Raw genomic sequence first — 16,111 nt, 5'->3', positions numbered from 1 at the left:
GAACAAGTACATGATCTGACATGATCTGATCTGATCTGATCTGATCTGATCTGATCTGATCTGATCTGATCTGATCTGATCTGATCTGGATCTAAGAGGCAAAGTAGGACATGAGCTTTCCCACTTCGAGTGTCGAGTGTGGCTCGTGGTCTTCGCAGACTATGGACTGTGCGGACTATGGATGGATGGGATGGGACGAAGTAGATGAGTGGATGACGATAGGATAGTGGAGCAAAGTCTAAGACTGAGATGATGGGAGCGGGAGAAGAGGTTGGCGACACACAGACAGACAGATAGACAGACGGACAGACAGACGGACCTCGGACTGGGGAAAGGGGAAGGGGGAAAGAGGGTATGGAGTGGTGACTAGACTAGACTAACGAGCCGTATTAGGAGGTACAGGCACAGGTGGCATCCTAGTACTCCTTCCCAAACTTCCAAATGACGCGCTACCTCCCTCACCCACACTAGGTGTTATTCGACCGCTCGCGCTAGAGGTGGGTGCTTGCGAAAGGCGACTGCGCGAGGCGGTATGACTTGGGGGACCATACGCCTTTGTGATTCCGCCACTCAGGCTGGCACTTGTGCTCGACCCTGGTGGGATCACGCCTGCGGTGGAAGCGCTCGAAGAGGTACTACTGCTCCCTGTACTTCCCCCGCTCGTACGACCAGAGCGAATGCTCCCGCTCCCGCTGGCAGCGCCATTGGGCAGGACGAGGGAGCTGACTTTCCCGCTGGCGAACATGCTCGTCCCACCTCCAGCGCCACCTGCTGGAGCTCCACTCGAAGCAGAAGGGAACATGCTTGTGCGTGGAGGAGGCATCGATGGCCCACGTACGCTTGCTAGCAGACCGCCAGTCGATCCTTGGCCGCCACCGCCCAGCAGGGAAGAGTCTGCGGTACTCTTGCTGCCCATGCTGCCTAGACTGCCTCTACCACGTCGGGCGGGGCCGGCTTCGGAATCTCGCAACTTGTAAGGAGCTACTTGGTCCCTCAGTCGATGTGAGGTGGCGGTCACCGTGGGCAATGCCACGTTCTCGTCTCCGAAGAGGGAGGAAGATCCAAAAGGAGGACCGGCAGTCGTCTCTACACGTCGAGCTCTACTTGCTGCTGTGGGTGCACTGAAGCCCGCCCTCTTGGCAGGGGGTTGCTCGTTGCCCAGCTCGGCATTGACAGCGTTGTTGAAGAAGTTGCCAGAGTTCCTGCTCGGTCGCAAGCGTTGTCCAGCGGCTTCATCCTCCTCTTCCTCTTCTTCATCTTCCTCGTTCAGGGCGCCATTGCTTCCACCGAGGCCACTTAGCTTGAAGGCGGGCCTTTGCGAAGGAGCTTGAGGCACGATGCTGTTGTTGCCGAACAGACTTCGACGACCTGCTGGCTTGGCAGCCGGAGGGGCCACCTTCGGCGGTCCTGGAGCCACAGGTACTCTACGTGCCGTGGGCTCACTGGCTTCTCTCGCCTTGACGTCTTCCCACTCGGCCGAGACATCCGAAGAGGCAGATGCAATGGACAGCTGTGGAGAGAGAGCTCTGACAACCGGTGCTGCTTTGCCGTCGTGCTCCTTTGCTTCTTGGAAGCGGACGCCTTTCACAGCATTGCTCGAAGGTGCACTCGGAGGTTCCATCGAGCCTGTTTTCGTGCTGGTCGTCTGGCCATCGAGTGTGCTTGCGGGAGTGCCCAATCTAGCCATGCTTGCAAAGGCAACGGGAGGTCGCGATGCTGGTCCTGCAAGGCTAGGTCTGCCAGGTCTCACCCTCGCTGGTGACCTGCCTGGAGAGAAGGTAGCCACTCGGTTGTTCTGTGTGGCAACGACGCTCGGTCTTGCTTTGCGCGTGGATGCAGCAGTGGGCCGATGGACACCCTGTGTGATTGATGAGCGTCGAGTGTGCAAGGCGGCAGGCTTCGAGGAGGAAGCCGCTGGTCCGTTCCTGCTCGAGGAGGCATTGACCGATGCGTTGTTCAAAAGACTAGCCCGCGGACGGCGGAAGGCGCTAGCGGTCGAGCGGCCTGCTCCCTTGCTGCCGTATGTGCCCCTTCTCGCATGCGTCTCATTGCCAGTCTCGGCTCTGAATTTGTCGTCGTTCTGCTTGATGTCGTTCCTGGCAGCTGCAACAAGATTCTTAAGATGCGTTGCAACCTCTTCCTTGTCTTCGCAATGAGAAGCCCTCCATTCCAGCTGTCCCGCAAAGTCCTTCATGAGTGCTGTGCTGCGACTAGCAACTTCCAGCCAGCCCAAGCATCTCTGGGCTTGTGACCGGTAGCTTTCCAAGGCGGCAAGCGCTCTTGCTTTCTCCCTCTCTGCTTCCACCTCGGCCTTGAGAGAGTCTGCTACCAGCTTGACCCGCTCGGACGATTCTGCATCGAAGCGACTGTTTCTTGGCGCTCTGTTGAGCAAGCCCATGAGAAGGTCGATTGAGCTACTCAGATTGCGTGCGCCATCTCGGCTGGCTTGCAGCAGAATCTCATCCTTGCGCATGAGGCTCTGAAGGAAAGTCCGCTCCGACGTCCAATCCAGCGGCTCCTCTTCTTCGGCAGAGGCGTCCTTTCCTCTTCTCCACTCTCTCAGCAGACCATTGATCTCATCCAGTCTCTGCTTGTACAAGCTCGAGCTGTGTTCTGCTGCCTGAACTGCCGCTTCATGGCGAGACTCGCGACCAATGCTCATTTTGGCAGCTTGCACCTTGGTCCGCAATTCAGAGAGCACAGTCTCCATCTCAGCCTTTGCCTCACGCTTCTTCCTCTTCTCGCTTTCAGTCTCGGCAGGACCTCCCTCTGCGAGCTGTGCTTTGAGTTGAGCGACCTCCTCCTTGAGCTCGTGAATAGTCCGAACATACGTTGCGACGTGCCTGTCGACGTTGACGACGTTCTGGCTGACCTTTGTCCGGATATTCTTTGCTTGATTAGCGTACTTGAGGGTATTATGCGTCTCTTCGTAATGACCAGAGCTCGGGCTGACGCAGACGATCATGACCGTCTTGCAGTTACCACCCAGACTGAATTTGAGTAGACGGGTAAGCTTGCTATTGCGGTAAGGGATGTGTTGCTGCTTTACGCCCGTTTGGCAGAGTGCGTTGATGCAGTTGCCCAAGGCTAGCAGCGATTTGTTGATGTTGGCTCCTTCCTTCATACGAGCTCCATTGTTCGACGTTGCCGAGGCTCTCTCACTTCCAGCAAGATCGATGATGTTGAGTGACGCGGACGTAGTCGCATCTCTCACGTCACCCGTCTTGGGACGCTGAGTGACGTTGATCTGTAGGACTGCATGAGACCGACTTGAGACAGCATTTGCTTCTGTAGGGCTCATGGTTCTCCTTTGGTTGCCTTCCTGGATCATCAACAGCACCTCTTCCGGACTTGCTGGCGAGTGCTCTGAGATGCCAACGACGCTCATCTTGTTTGCCTCGTCCTCTCTGAGAGGCAGCCCTTGTCCGGGCGGGGTAGGAGCCTCCGAGAGCAAGTCTCGGATCATTTCGTTGTAGATCTCCAGGTATGAAAGTCTCAACTGCACCTCTGATTCAGACTGGTTGTCTGCAATACGCTGGTAGAGCTCCTTCATCGTGAGGAAGATGAGTCCCGGATCTTCAGGAGTGCCTGAAATGGTGTGAGTCTTACCACAACCTGTCGCCTGGGAGGGAGATCGACGGTGGTGAGAACATGTGAGCATCAGGGGGCCTGAACCGAGCGATGTCAGAAGCTACTCACTCCGTAGGCAAATACAGTGGCATTGAAGCCGTTCAAAACGCCGTCGAGGAGGGGATTGGTAGTGCCCTGGAAGACGTCCCTCTGGCTAGCCCCGTCATTGAAGACTCGATCGAACGCGTACCTCACGTCCTTTGCCCTCTTCTGGCCATGAGCGAGATAATTGGCCTGCGTATTATTGTAGAGTCTGGAGAGGGGATTATTGTCGGGTGGATCGAAGATGAGGACCTTCTCATCGACTGTATGAACAATGGGCCGGAGAAAGCGGGTACGTAGGCCTGCGATGGGAGGCAACTGCTTGGCAGGGGAGCCGCCGAGACCACCATCGCCAAGGAAGGGCAAGGCGCCATGTTGAGGGGCGAGCTGAGCTGATTCCCTCTCGGAGAAGGGCCTGACTCGCACTGCTACGGTGATGGAAGCCTCGGCCATGGTGGTGGGCAGTCTCTGTGGGCTGGCGCTCGCACTCGATCACGCCAGGGAGGGCAAGTGGTACATCGAAGAGTGTATGCCCGAGACAGATGAGCCTTGCAGCCAGCTCGCCGTCGTGATGCTGAGGGCAGGGTATGAGGGGGGATGTGCGTTGGTGACGATGCCTATTGGCGTGGGGTGATGCTCGATGGCTTCCTTGCATCTTTGATTCCTGGTGTGTGTGTTTCTCTCCACTGTGGTCCCTGATTGCTCTCAGCCCGCGAAGATCAACACGCGCGTCTGCACGAGGCTCGCGGCCAGGCCAGGCAGCAGCCATCCACCCGCGGCCCCACTTCCCAGTGATGTCCCCCTCTCCACCTTCCGTTCCGATGTCAGACACTTGCCCTCTTGCATCCCCCGCTCGGCTCGGCAGCGCGGCTTGTGGGGTGGGAAGGTGGCTCATCTCCGTGTATTCCTTTGACGGGCTCAGCCGCGCCCCGCCCCGCTGCCCCGAAAAGCGAAATCCGGAGTGGGGATTTGCAATGCTCGGCCGTGTCCTCCGTGAACATCGACCGAGGTGTATAAAGGAAGTAGGCCATCACCGCTCCCGACTTTGCTCCGTTCCTCCTCTTCCTCTCAAATCACACCATTACCCTTGAGACCGACCAAGATGAGGTTCATTTCTGCCGCTGCTACAGCAGCCGTTACCCTCGCCGCCGCCTCTGGACTCGTGGCTGGTGAGTAACTTCTTCCTGCTCGTGGTGGGCCCAGCGCCTACGCCAGAGTCACCTGACACCACTTTTCTACTGCCTTTCCCCGCCCTCTCCAACAGCTCATGGTCCAGAGTCCAAGTCAGAGGTGCGCGAGTTCCATGACCGCCAAAAGACAATGTACCATTGTGCTCCGCAAATTGCAGCGTACAATGCACAGCGTAGGGCCGACTGGTCTCAGAAGGTTCTGGGAGGCGCCCCCCTCGCTGCAAAGAAGTACTTTGTAGACGGCGGCTACAAGGAGAATCAGGTGGACCCTGCCGATGCAGCTGAGATTATGGCTTGCAACCCCATTACAGAGACAAAGATCCGCAACTCGAGCTGTGTCCTGGCCCCAGAGACGACCGAGGGTCCCTACTACCACACTCAGGGTCACCTGATCCGATCCAACATGGCAGAGTATCAGCTGGGTCTCCTCTTCCTGATGAATGTCGGAGTCATCGATGTTGAGACCTGCGAGCCCCTGCCCAACGTCCTCGTGGACCTGTGGCACGCAAATGCCACTGGCTACTACGCTGGCCACCCTACTCCCAAGGTAGGCATGGAAAATGAGAAGCCCATGGCCACTGGACCTCGAAGGGGTCTCATGTCGGCCTACCCGCGCACAAATGAGGAGGAGACTTGGTTGCGAGGAGCTCTTCCTACAGATTCCAACGGAGTAGCCGAATTCACTTCGGTCTTCCCCGGTTATTACACTGGTAGGGGTACCCATGTGCACGTCAAAGTCTTCCCCGAGTGGGATGTGCTGCCCAATGGAACTTTCACCTCCACCAATCTGATCCACACTGGTCAATTCTTCGTAGAGGACGCCCTCAACGTTGAGATTGACAAGATCCACCCTTACAACCAGAACCCCCTACTGGCTCCTGGCAAGGGTGGCCGAACAAGGAACTGGGAGGACTCGTTGAACATTTACCAGGACTCGCACGACAATGGCTACATGCCCACCTTTGACATTGAATTCCTTGGAGGAGTTCTTCAGCAGGGACTGATTGGTTATGTGACCATGGGAGTCAACACAAAGGCTCGCTACGAGGCCAAGTGGACTCCAGAATCTGGAAGGGGAGGAGTGGTGAGCCAGGTACCTGTCTCTTCCGAGACCAAGACTGAGCTATGAGGTCAGGGATGATGTGACGATCGAAAGCACTGCAACATCAAAATGAGACGCTGGGATACCTTCTTTCCGCAAGGATGTCGTTTCGGAAATGGGCACGAGGCGGGAAAGTGAAACCTTGTTGCGGAATTACTGTATGCATAGTGTCCGTCTCCTGTTCCATCATTATCAAACTTGTTGGACATATCTACAGAGGTCTGAGCAATTGCGAGGCTCTCCTGTCTACCCTCAAAGCTTTCGCTTGCTTCACCTAGGCCTGTCGCAAGTACTCCCCGCACATCATAGCCCCTCACCGAGCCCTGAGCTTCTCTACGACCCAAGGGGCAAAGTACACAAAGCGTACCGTCTTCCTCAGAGGTAGACTCCCTGTAAGCATTCTCCCCGTCCGCCATTGATCCATTGGATCTTCGTCGTCGTCGTCGTCGTCTTCGTCCTCTTCTGTGAGGTAGTCGCTTTCTTCTTCGAGCCCTTCAGAATTCGACTGTGACTGTATCTCCGTCTCTGCATCTTCTTCGTCCTCCCACTCCGGCACTCGAATAGGTGCGACCATCCCGGTCCGGTCAATGTGCCGGTCAGCGACAGTTGCAAAAGTCATGACCATGTGGTCCTCCTGTAGCGCCATAAAGGAGATAGGCACTGCAAAGTCGGGATGCGAGGTTCCTGGTATGGCAATGACGGGGAGAGAAGCTCCAGGTCTTGTCGCATCACCTCGGTCTCCAAGCGAGGTGCCCTCTACATCCACATTGCGACCTTCATCTTCACTGCGACGCGACACTACCGATTTGCCCACTTCGGGAAGGGGAAAGAGGTAGACGCGATCACTGCAAGCAAGCAGGAGGCCGGTGTGGATTTCGGGACCAAAGGTGGCGCATGGTAAGTCGATTATTCTTTTCAAACCAAGGATGCATAAGCTCGGCTAGGTTGGGCTGAGGCAGAAGCCAGTTGACTCACTTGACTTCCCAGATGGCTCTGTGATTCCCGACTGTGCCTCCAAGTGAAAGCCAGCCACCAAGATCATACTGATCAGATAGGACCAGGAAGAAGAGGAGAGCTAAATGTTGTCAGCATTAGCACCACAATGCAGCTCGACTCTGGGAACGGTGCGAGGCAGAGGCGGATCCATGCAGAGGCGGAGAGAAAAGAGCCGGCAGAGGCGGGAGGATTCGGCACAGAGGCAGGGCGCCCTGAGCCACTTCAGGGACGTGCACCCCACCCTGCCACGCCATTTTACTCTGACAGTAGAGGCACTGGACCAGTGTCTGCCCGCCTTCACGTCTTCGGCGCGTTATCTCTTCCCGCCCATTTTATCAGCGGCTGCCAGGCCTTCCCGATAATCCAAAAAGCACCCCCCAGAAGCTGATTGCGATTTGCCGCTTCCCGATCTTCCTCTCCGTGAACTCAATCTCGACCCTTGGCTCCCGCCCCTCCGACCCACCACCAGCACTCCTTGAGCGATCATGTCTCTCTCTGGTATTGTAGTCTTGGCCAGGCATGGTGACCGTTCGGGCTTCTACCAAAGCCCAAAGACGTACGCCGCCTCCGACACCAACCTCACTGTCCTTGGCTAGTGAGTACGCGCAAGGGCAGAGGCAGGATCGACCCTGCTGGGCTCGCGCTGAACATGCCTTCTCTTGGACCCTACTGCAGCCTCCAGGAATACAAGAATGGTCAGGATCTTCGTGCCGAGTACTTCACGAATGTGACCGACAGCATCGCTGGCATCCATGCCGACATCGCAGAGCCAATGGAGATGGACATCTACGCCGATGCTGGAGGCGAGGGAACCGTCATCGTCGAGTCTGCCAATGCTCTCTTGCAAGGACTGTATCCTCCTTACAACGAGACCCTCGCCCTGGCCAATGGCTCCACTGTGGCCTGGGACCGGGCCCAGCTGATCTCCATCGAGACTGTCGAGCCGGAAGAAGAGATCTGGATGGAAGGCTATACCGAGTGCGATGCCTGGACTACCTCTCTGAGCGCCTTCTATAACAGCTCAGATTTCGTCGCCCAGGCACAAGGAGCCAATGCCTTCTACCAGAGCCTATCGCCTATCCTTGGCAACCGACCCTTGACGTATCAGAATGGCTACAACATCTTCGACTTTATGAATGTTAACTACATTCACAACGATACTCTCAGCCCTGAGATTGCTCCCTACCTCAATGAATCTCGATACTATGCCAACTGGCGAGAGTCGAGGGCATTTGGTAATGCCGATCCGAGCAACATTGCCAATGTTGCCGGACAGGCGCTTCTGCCCTTGATCATCGACGGCGTTCAGCAGATCAGCAACACCAGCAACCCTCTGAAGTTTCAGTACCTGGCCATCTCGTACAAGCCTTTCATCAGTCTCTTCAACATGATGGCAATGCCATCTCCGCTGAACGACACAATGGTAGACTATGCCTCGATGGCCATCTTCGAAGTACGAGATGATGATACCGTCACCCTCAGGTTCCGAAACAGCAGTGAGGGAGACCTCGCCTACTACCCCATGTTCGGATCTTCGGAGACCAGCACACCCCTCGACACCTTCGTCGATACCCTCCAGCCCAATTCTCTCGACACTCTGGCCAAGTGGTGCAACAAATGTCAGACAAGCGATGCTCGAGGATGTGACGTCCTTGCTGCACTGAACGGTACCGGAGGAGGCTCCGTCCAGTACGCATCCATCACATCCACTACTGGCAGGCAGCACGTCTCACCGGTCGTAGCCGGAGTCATCGGCGCCCTTGTAGCTCTAGCGGTCGCCGGAGTGGCCCTCGCCGCCTGGCTCTTCTTCGGCGGTCTGGTCAAGCGAACCCGCCGCGGTCGAAGGTCGGGCGTGGCAGCCGGAAAGCAGGGACCATCTGGCCGAAGGAGTCAGAGCATCGCCGGAAGTATTGCTGGTGACAGCAACGTCGAGCTTCACCACTCGTCGCACAACGCAGCCGATTCTGACGGCACCAGGAGTGTCGGCAGTGGCAACGCCAAGATCTAGTCTGGGCCCTCGTCAAGAGTAGCCACGCTCCCGTACCTCGTCACCTGCTTCGCGTCCGTCACCCCTGTACTTTTCTCTGCCTCTCTTGAATCGAAACCTCTTCGCCAATAGCCCGAGATGAACGACCGGCCTCGTCTTGTTCGACAGTAGCACTCACTTCGCGGTCAGAATCCTGTGGATCGCACTCAATGAAGGAGACGACATCCGCAGCCTTCACCTGATTCTTGAGGAGGCGCGGCCAATCGCTGACAATGACGGTGAAGCCCTCTTTGGAGACGCCTACCATGATCGATCCGCAGAGCATACCAGCTCCCCACTCCTGACTCGCCATGTCACCCAAACTCTCTGCCCAGAGATGCGACTCGTCGCTGCTTGTGCCTGGCTTCAGCTCGAGGGAGATGTGTCGATCGTCGAGCGGTATGGGGGTATCTTTCTTCTTCCGAGTCTCACGTTGGTGAGGCCACGCATTGAAGCGCGGCGGATTGTTGAGATGAGAGAAGTTTCTCGCTGTCAAATCAGGCATGTATCGAATCTTGCCTAGCATTTGCCCAGTAGCCTTGTTGAAGATGTGATAGCCGTCTGTCATTGCGAACATCACAACATCGTCGTCTTGCTCCAGGTGACCTTGGGCGCCTTCTTCGATCTCGAGCTCGCGAACAAGAGCAGGATCATCAGTCGAGAGGTCCCATACCCAAGCCCGTCTCATTTCGGAAACGACGCAGAGAGTATGGTACCGCAAGTGAAAGCCTCGGACTGAATTATCGTGCGGAAGGCGTCCAAGCCGAGTGAATGTGCCTGGACTTATTCGTGCTTGCTTAGTGTCTCTGGCACCTGTGCTTCTCCCGGAATCTGGGTCATTGATACTGTGCCCAAGAGCTCGAAGCTTCTCTGCCCCGATAAGCTCGGTTCTGCGCCATATCTCAATAGTACCCTCCACAGAAGGATTCGTGGCCAGTGTGCCCTTACTGTACTCGAGATGGGCATAGGGTCCGATCTCTTCACCATTCCTGCTCCAGAGTAGCTCGGGAGTGGAAGGAGAGCTGTCGAGATCGTAGACGAAGAGCCCGCCTCGAATGCTGGTGACAATTAGCAGGCGAGCCTCGTAGTCTACTCTCAGGCGCCAGGCATCGACGGTTCTGAATTCCTGGGACACGAAGCTAGGGTGTTCTCTAGCCAAATTGGATGTGATCAGATACTGGCGCTTGCCTGCATAAAATAACGGCGACGAGATTAGGGGAGTGCTCAAGCAGAAATTCTCCTCCTCCCTACTCACAGTACTCTTTCCAATCGCCAATCCCAGTCCAAGTATCGCGCATGGCGCAAGCTTTCTGATCAATGGCGGCCGAGAGATCCGCATCAGTAACACCCACTTGCCTTGCCTCAAGACCTGTGACTCTCATCTTCTCATCGTCCATCGCTTGTGCTTGAGCTGCCCATAGCAGTCGGCTGTGAAACTTCGAAAGGGCATTCCAAGTGCGCGACAAGAGTTCTACTTTGGTGAGGGCAGGCAGGTCGAGGTAGGTGAGGATCCGCAGGACGAGCTCGTGAGGGAGAGCAACGAGTGGGTCCATTGTGGCTCTACATCCGACACTAGTACGACAGAGGAGTGGAGGGAAGCAGAGCTAGGGAAGGCTGTGAAGGGAGAAGGAAGAAAAAAGACAAGTCTACTCTTTCTCAAAGTTGTGTTGCTCTCATTGCCGCACGACGCTTGGGCCACCGCCTCTCCTTCCGTCAGACCCCTCTCCCTGGCGCGTCATCGTACAGGCCGGCACAGCTATATGAGAATATGTCGAGGGTTGCTAGATCTCAGGACCTTCGCGATGGCAGGTGTTCCATTCTTCATCACGATCATCAGGCAAGGATCTCGTTCGTCGGGCGCTGGCAGTGCATAGCGGGCAGCCTGCCTGGGAGGAAGGCTTTGGGCCGCAGATGGGCCCAGCTCAGCGGGCATCACGATGTGATCCACACTCTGCCACAATTTGCGGTCTTTTTGCTCGAGCCATATCCGGATTGACCTTCATCAATCGAATGGCCAATCTGCTTTCTCTGAGTTCATAGCATTGGGAGATGGTCTGAGTCTACCACATCTCTTTACATCTGAGCCACCAGCGCTTTCACTTCATCCTCATTCAGGATGCGGAAGCCCCCCTTCATCCTGGGTCGCGATCCAGTTCCACCCGATCCAATCTTGCTACCGTCCGAAGATGTCTCTGGCGTTCTCGGGAGCACCACGGCTAGTTGCACATTCTTCTCGTCCAGCTTCTCCTCCATCACTTGCTTGAGCACGTTCAGGGTGAGAATGGAAGCTTCTTGCAATGTCATATTCTGCGAGAATAGCATTCACGGAGAAGGATTTGATCAGTCACTGTGCTCTCATAGAGCATTCGCCCGTCGAATGCTGACTCACGTCCTTGTACTTGTCCTGCAATTCTCCTTGAGCTCCCTCCTGACCACTTCCAATTGCCTTTGCCTTGTATTGAATCGATGTTCCCGATGGGTCAGCATGGTACCTGGGATGATCAAGCAGTGTGTGAGAGGGCGACAGGAACGTCAATGGCTGGCATCTGAAAGCTCTGCTCTGACTCTGCGTCTACTCACAGCTGTGGTCCCTTTTTGTCATCGTAGCCTGCAATCAGCAGCGCAACACCGAAAGGTCGTGACTGTAGAAAGGACGAAATGGCAAGGTCGTGAGATTCGTCAAGATCGGGCCCCCCTGTCCTTTGCGCTTTGCTCGTAGCCTCGCACTCACCATCATTGCCTCCTCTCCCGAGATACTCTCTCCGAACCTCAGCGCCAGGTCACACACAGCTTGTGTCACACTTGAGACTTGAATGTCCTCGTCGTATGTGAAAGCATGGTTCTGCGCTGTGACCCTAGCATGCTCGATCATCGTCCTGGCGTCGGCTACGAGTCCACTCATTGCACATCCAATGTGAGAGTCGATCTCCATGATCTTCTCGATGGAATCGGACTCCAGCAGCGACGATTGGACTCGCTTCTCCACACCGATGACGACTCCTTCATCTGTCCTGATGCCCACGGTAGTGGATCCGAGCTTGATAGCCTCAATGGCGTACTCGACCTGGAAGAGACGACCCTCCGGGGAGAAGGTATTGACTCCGCGGTCTGTACGAGGGCAGGCGAGCGCTCGTCAGCAGAAGCTCAAATCACCACGGCAAGACGGTTGAGCTACTCACCATACTCTGACCTTGACATAAACATGATGGGAGATGTACAGTGGAGCGAAAGATGGCGATACGAGCCTTGGGGAAGAGGCTAGGAAGGACTGAGTGAGTGGTGAACGGACCAGGCAGGGCCACGACTGCTCGCGGGGCGTCGCGCCGGCTCCGAACAATTGTCAGAAAGTGGGCCCTTCCGCTTCTTCTTACCTTCTCGCCCTACCCGATTGCTTACCACCTCCCATTACCATGGCGTCACCTCTACCCCACCTCAGCCGCTCAGTGCGAGCCAGCGTGTTAAATGCTCATGCCACCACCTCATTGGCTTCGTCATCGCTCGTTCGCTCATTTGCGTCGACGCCCTCCGCCGCGGCCAAAGCACCTGCTAAGCCTCTGCAGAAGAAGAGGACCGCTCTCAAGAAGAACTCTTCTTCTGGACCCAGATCAACAGGCTCAAAGAGGAGAAGCGGCGGTGATGCCGCTTCATCGTCCAATGTTGCCCTCACAACGCCTTTCTATAGGCCTCCGGCGGATATGAGATCATTGCCAACCCTGACACCAGAGGATGCCAACAAGAAGAGTCTGAACCAGATCATGGCATTCAGCAGACGGGATCTCGATGCTTTCGAGAAGTTCGGCGTAGAGAAGAAGGTCAAGAACGCCCTCGGCTCGCATGTCAGGCCATCGTCTCTTGTCAGGGCCGCTACGCTGGACCTTTATTCTCAGCTTGCCAGTTCAGCATCGGCATCCTCCAGCAAGAAGCTTGCACTCACCGGCCCGCTTTCCGGCGGCAAGTCTCATCTGATGCTGCAAGCGGTCTCGTACGCATTAGCATCGGACTGGCTGGTACTCTACATTCCCCAGCTTGTGACCTTCATCAACTCCACCTCTGCCTTCGAGTATTCGGCAGAGGAGCAGGCATACCTCCAGCCGGAAGCAGTGCAGAAGTTCTTCAGCTCTGTGCTTAGTGTCAACCAAGAAGTACTGAAGAAGATGAAGGTAGACGCTGGCAAGGAGTCGTCGCAGGTCACATTTGACAGAGATATCTCGGTCTCCTCGACTGCGACACTCGAGCAGCTCTTGAAGCTTGCGACGTCACAGAAAGTGACCCCCCTGGCTTCTCAGCGCATCTTCGATCTCTTCCTGACTTCCATCAGTCGGCAAAAAGCAGTGCCAACTCTACTGGCTATGGATCACTTGCAATCCCTATACCTACCCAGCCGTTACCGTACCGCAGACTATGCGACGGTCCAGTCTTACGAGCTAGCCCCGGTGCGGAGTCTGATCCAGTTCATTGCAGGAGAAGGCCTGCAGTCGGGCGCCATCCTGTCTGCTGTCTCCCACAGCAATCCTTCGTTCGCGGTGCCGAATGAAGTGAAAGCAGTTTTTAATCACCAGCAGCAGAAGCAGCTGGCAAAGGGCTCGTCGTCTGGCAGCGTTCGCAGTCAACTCGACGAGACTGCGCTTCATGCATACACAGATATCCACCCACTCCATGTCGAGCACGTCAGAGCTTGCAACTGGTCACTAGTGGACGTGCCGGATGCGTGGACAGAGCCAGAGCTCAGGGCGCTGTACGAGCTGAGGCGCCAGGAAGGTCGCAACTGGAACGGCGGCAACTCCATTGCCGAGCAGGCCATGAGTTCATCTCCATTCGGGGCCGTTGCAGGAAAGGGGACCACCGCTGCTACTGCTACCGAGGATGAGCTCTTCCTGCTCAGGCTGCTGGATTCGGGCAGGAATCCGGAAAAATTCGAGAAAAGCGTGTGGGGAAGCAGTGTGCTGTAAGAAGCGGAGGGAGGTAGTGCTGAGGAAGGACGGAGTGAGTAGTAACGATGGCATTGTATTACACACTCGAGACAATAACATAGCATTATAGCGATCCGAACGAAGATAGATTGAAGCGTGACAGGTGACATGTTTGATGATGGTGCGAGATGAGATGGTTTTACCCGTGGGAGAAGGTCCGACCCAAGCAGAGTCTAGCGTAAATCTGTTCAGGTAGGCTGAAAGTCAGTCAGCAGCTGAATCTTCGGCTCCCATGTGGTCCACTTACTAGAAGAATGCCTCCAATAACCATACAAAAGCCCGCAACGACCTGGGCGCACGCCAGACCGCCCTCTGGCGCCCTCAGGATGAGCCCATACAGCGGCGGTCCGATCAGAGCAGCAGGAGCGATCGCTGCCAAGCCCTGTCCCAGGACAGTACCGAACGCCTCGGGCTCGTCGATCGCCTCTACCAGTACAGGTGCTTGCAGAGCAATCGCACCTCCCGTGGTAAAGCCATAGATACCGGCGACGAGAAGGAGAGCTGTGGGATTGCGCACGAGGATTGACCCGAGCAGAGAAACGCTCCCGCTGAAGGCGCACAGCACCATTATCTCGTATCTCCCAGTGACATCAGCTAGAAAGGGAAGTAAGAGATTGCCGACGAAAGCACTGCCGCTGATGATGCTAGGCATGTGAATTTGTACCGCCACAGAGATCCCAGAGAGATTTGTCCATTCAGGCAAGTAGAAGAAGAGGTAGAGGAAGCCGACCCAGATGAAGAAATGACCTGCGATACTGAGCGCGTAAGAGGGAAGGCTGAAGACTGCAAGATTGAGAAAAGGGCGACTACGCTCTGACGAGCTTCGCACGAGAGGTGAGTAATCTTGACGAGCTTGAGATGCTGAAGAAAGCAGTATCGAAGGTTGTCGAACGAGCAGAGCGGCCACGCTCAGTAGCAGCAGCTGAGAAACAGCCAGCGCAAGCCATACTATCTTCCAGGCCTTCGTTTCAGCTATGATCCTCACCACCACGGGCCAGAGTATAGCCCCAGCAGATGCACCACTGAGAGCCACACCCACACAAGTGGCTCGCCTGCTACCGATGCACTGCATGATGCAAGCAATGGCTGGTGTAAAGCCCAAAGACGCCCCCATACCGAGCAAGACGCCTTGGGTCCCCAGAAAGAACCAGAATTGCCCTGCAAAAGAGCTGGCCGCGCATCCCAGTGAAGAGAGGAAGGCTCCTGTCACTAGCAACAGCTGCGGTCCGAAGCGATCTGTGAGAGGCCCGGCTAGAATGCCGCCGAAGAGGAAGAAGAAGACTTGACAGGTCCCGAGCCAACGTATCTGGGACGGCGACAGAGTGGGGTAGCGGTTCGCGTCGTATGCCTAGCGATGGCCAGGGTCAGAGCGATTTGAACGAAGGCAGCAGCACTCACGACTCGCCCATGCTCACCTGAAAGGCTGCCGTCGCGCTCAGCAGTCCGAGTGATGCAGCACATGCTAGAAAGCTCCCTAGTATAGTCAAGTATCTATGCCAAGTCGGCTCTCTCGCGATATGGGGCAGCAGTGCTTTCGGCTCTTGAACGAGATCAGAGAAGCGAGACTCACTGCGTGTGACAGTTGGAAGAGCCAACACAGGCCGGATCTGTAGCCCATTCGTGTCGTTAGGGTGCCGTGCGGCAGGAGGCAGATTTGATGGACTGAGCCTATCTGAGGACTTATCTTTAGCAGCTGTGCGACCAGATTGTTGCAAAGTTTCTTGGGACCCCTGGGGCTTTGATGAAGTCTCATAGAGTGTGCTGCTTGTCCCAACCCCAGAGTCACACAAGGCAGACGCTTCATGATTGTGTACAAAAGGACTCGTTTCTTGAACAGTTGCCTCCTGGGAGACTAACAGCCAGGGACCTTCGTCAAGGACTGTGTCCCTTGCCATCGGGCGGTGACCATCTTCCGTATTCTCCCGCTCTTCCTCAGCAGGCAAGTCTTCATAGAGGGTGTAGAACGAGCCGAGGTCGAAAGAGTCGTGTCTCTTTACACAATGGCGAGACCGCCGCAAAGAGGCATGGGAGGCCATATGACACTGACTTCGGCCGCAAGATAGGAGAGGAACGAAGACAGCAAGAACGACATCTTTTGGATATCTATGCTCGACCTTCTAATTCATTTCGATGTCGGCCCCGTCAATCTCGCTCA

The 16,111-nt window shown here is 55.9% G+C and overlaps 8 protein-coding genes across 8 annotated transcripts; 3 read left to right on the top strand and 5 right to left on the bottom strand.

Annotated features, from left to right (window-relative positions):
- Window positions 1–466: 466 nt before the first annotated feature.
- Window positions 467–4,334, bottom strand: BCV69DRAFT_291706 (kinesin-domain-containing protein; the record flags this gene model as incomplete). The annotated part of the gene is made up of 2 exons (XM_025493762.1): window positions 3,700–4,334; window positions 467–3,622 (listed from the first exon to the last, which is right to left on the bottom strand). Coding segments are annotated over exons 1-2 (3,582 nt in total), but the record flags the coding sequence as incomplete, so codon positions are not given.
- A 440-nt stretch (window positions 4,335–4,774) lies between these two features.
- BCV69DRAFT_295997 (aromatic compound dioxygenase) lies at window positions 4,775–5,991 on the top strand (the record flags this gene model as incomplete). The annotated part of the gene is made up of 2 exons (XM_025493957.1): window positions 4,775–4,841; window positions 4,937–5,991. 2 exons carry the CDS (start codon window positions 4,775–4,777, stop codon window positions 5,989–5,991), a joined length of 1,122 nt encoding a protein of 373 aa, XP_025350839.1.
- Window positions 5,992–6,277: 286 nt separating this feature from the next.
- Window positions 6,278–7,006, bottom strand: BCV69DRAFT_295996 (hypothetical protein; the record flags this gene model as incomplete). The annotated part of the gene is made up of 2 exons (XM_025493956.1): window positions 6,278–6,777; window positions 6,940–7,006. The coding sequence occupies 2 exons, from the start codon at window positions 7,004–7,006 to the stop codon at window positions 6,278–6,280; spliced, it is 567 nt and encodes a 188-aa protein (XP_025350838.1).
- Window positions 7,007–7,226: 220 nt separating this feature from the next.
- Window positions 7,227–8,997, top strand: BCV69DRAFT_7271 (phosphoglycerate mutase-like protein). The gene is made up of 2 exons (XM_025495483.1): window positions 7,227–7,555; window positions 7,636–8,997. Exons 1-2 carry the CDS (start codon window positions 7,446–7,448, stop codon window positions 8,966–8,968), a joined length of 1,443 nt encoding a protein of 480 aa, XP_025350837.1. The 5' UTR covers window positions 7,227–7,445; the 3' UTR covers window positions 8,969–8,997.
- Window positions 8,998–9,026: 29 nt separating this feature from the next.
- BCV69DRAFT_295994 (hypothetical protein) lies at window positions 9,027–10,539 on the bottom strand (the record flags this gene model as incomplete). The annotated part of the gene is made up of 2 exons (XM_025493955.1): window positions 9,027–10,174; window positions 10,242–10,539. The coding sequence occupies 2 exons, from the start codon at window positions 10,537–10,539 to the stop codon at window positions 9,027–9,029; spliced, it is 1,446 nt and encodes a 481-aa protein (XP_025350836.1).
- A 427-nt stretch (window positions 10,540–10,966) lies between these two features.
- Window positions 10,967–12,203, bottom strand: BCV69DRAFT_279603 (putative PUP2-20S proteasome subunit). The gene is made up of 5 exons (XM_025491310.1): window positions 12,166–12,203; window positions 11,718–12,094; window positions 11,567–11,628; window positions 11,376–11,478; window positions 10,967–11,293 (listed from the first exon to the last, which is right to left on the bottom strand). The coding sequence occupies exons 1-5, from the start codon at window positions 12,188–12,190 to the stop codon at window positions 11,060–11,062; spliced, it is 801 nt and encodes a 266-aa protein (XP_025350835.1). The 5' UTR covers window positions 12,191–12,203; the 3' UTR covers window positions 10,967–11,059.
- A 168-nt stretch (window positions 12,204–12,371) lies between these two features.
- On the top strand, window positions 12,372–14,033 carry BCV69DRAFT_279602 (hypothetical protein). The gene has a single exon (XM_025491309.1). It carries the CDS (start codon window positions 12,397–12,399, stop codon window positions 13,933–13,935), a length of 1,539 nt encoding a protein of 512 aa, XP_025350834.1. The 5' UTR covers window positions 12,372–12,396; the 3' UTR covers window positions 13,936–14,033.
- On the bottom strand, window positions 14,029–15,417 carry BCV69DRAFT_309553 (MFS general substrate transporter; the record flags this gene model as incomplete). Its single annotated transcript, XM_025494723.1, has 3 exons — window positions 14,029–14,140; window positions 14,204–15,262; window positions 15,355–15,417. The coding sequence occupies 3 exons, from the start codon at window positions 15,415–15,417 to the stop codon at window positions 14,096–14,098; spliced, it is 1,167 nt and encodes a 388-aa protein (XP_025350833.1). The 3' UTR covers window positions 14,029–14,095.
- Between the last annotated feature and the right edge of the window lie 694 nt (window positions 15,418–16,111).

The sequence above is a fragment of the Pseudomicrostroma glucosiphilum genome, assembly GCF_003144135.1.
Source record: "Pseudomicrostroma glucosiphilum strain MCA 4718 unplaced genomic scaffold BCV69scaffold_1, whole genome shotgun sequence".
Classification (NCBI taxonomy): Eukaryota; Fungi; Basidiomycota; class Exobasidiomycetes; order Microstromatales; family Microstromataceae; genus Microstroma; species Microstroma glucosiphilum.
Note: the sequence above shows the minus strand (reverse complement) of the source record. Positions and strands in the feature narration are given on the sequence as shown.

Coding starts and splice junctions, on each gene's coding strand:
- BCV69DRAFT_279602 (XM_025491309.1), top strand. CDS start 12,397: ATGGCGTCACCTCTACCCCACCTCAGCCGCTCAGTGCGAGCCAGCGTG.
- BCV69DRAFT_7271 (XM_025495483.1), top strand. CDS start 7,446: ATGTCTCTCTCTGGTATTGTAGTCTTGGCCAGGCATGGTGACCGTTCG. Junction 7,556..7,635: donor AACCTCACTGTCCTTGGCTA/GTGAGTACGCGC, acceptor ACCCTACTGCAG/CCTCCAGGAATACAAGAATG.
- BCV69DRAFT_279603 (XM_025491310.1), bottom strand. CDS start 12,190: ATGTTTATGTCAAGGTCAGAGTATG. Junction 11,479..11,566: donor GACAAAAAGGGACCACAGCT/GTGAGTAGACGC, acceptor TGATCATCCCAG/GTACCATGCTGACCCATCGG. Junction 11,294..11,375: donor TGCAGGACAAGTACAAGGAC/GTGAGTCAGCAT, acceptor CTATTCTCGCAG/AATATGACATTGCAAGAAGC.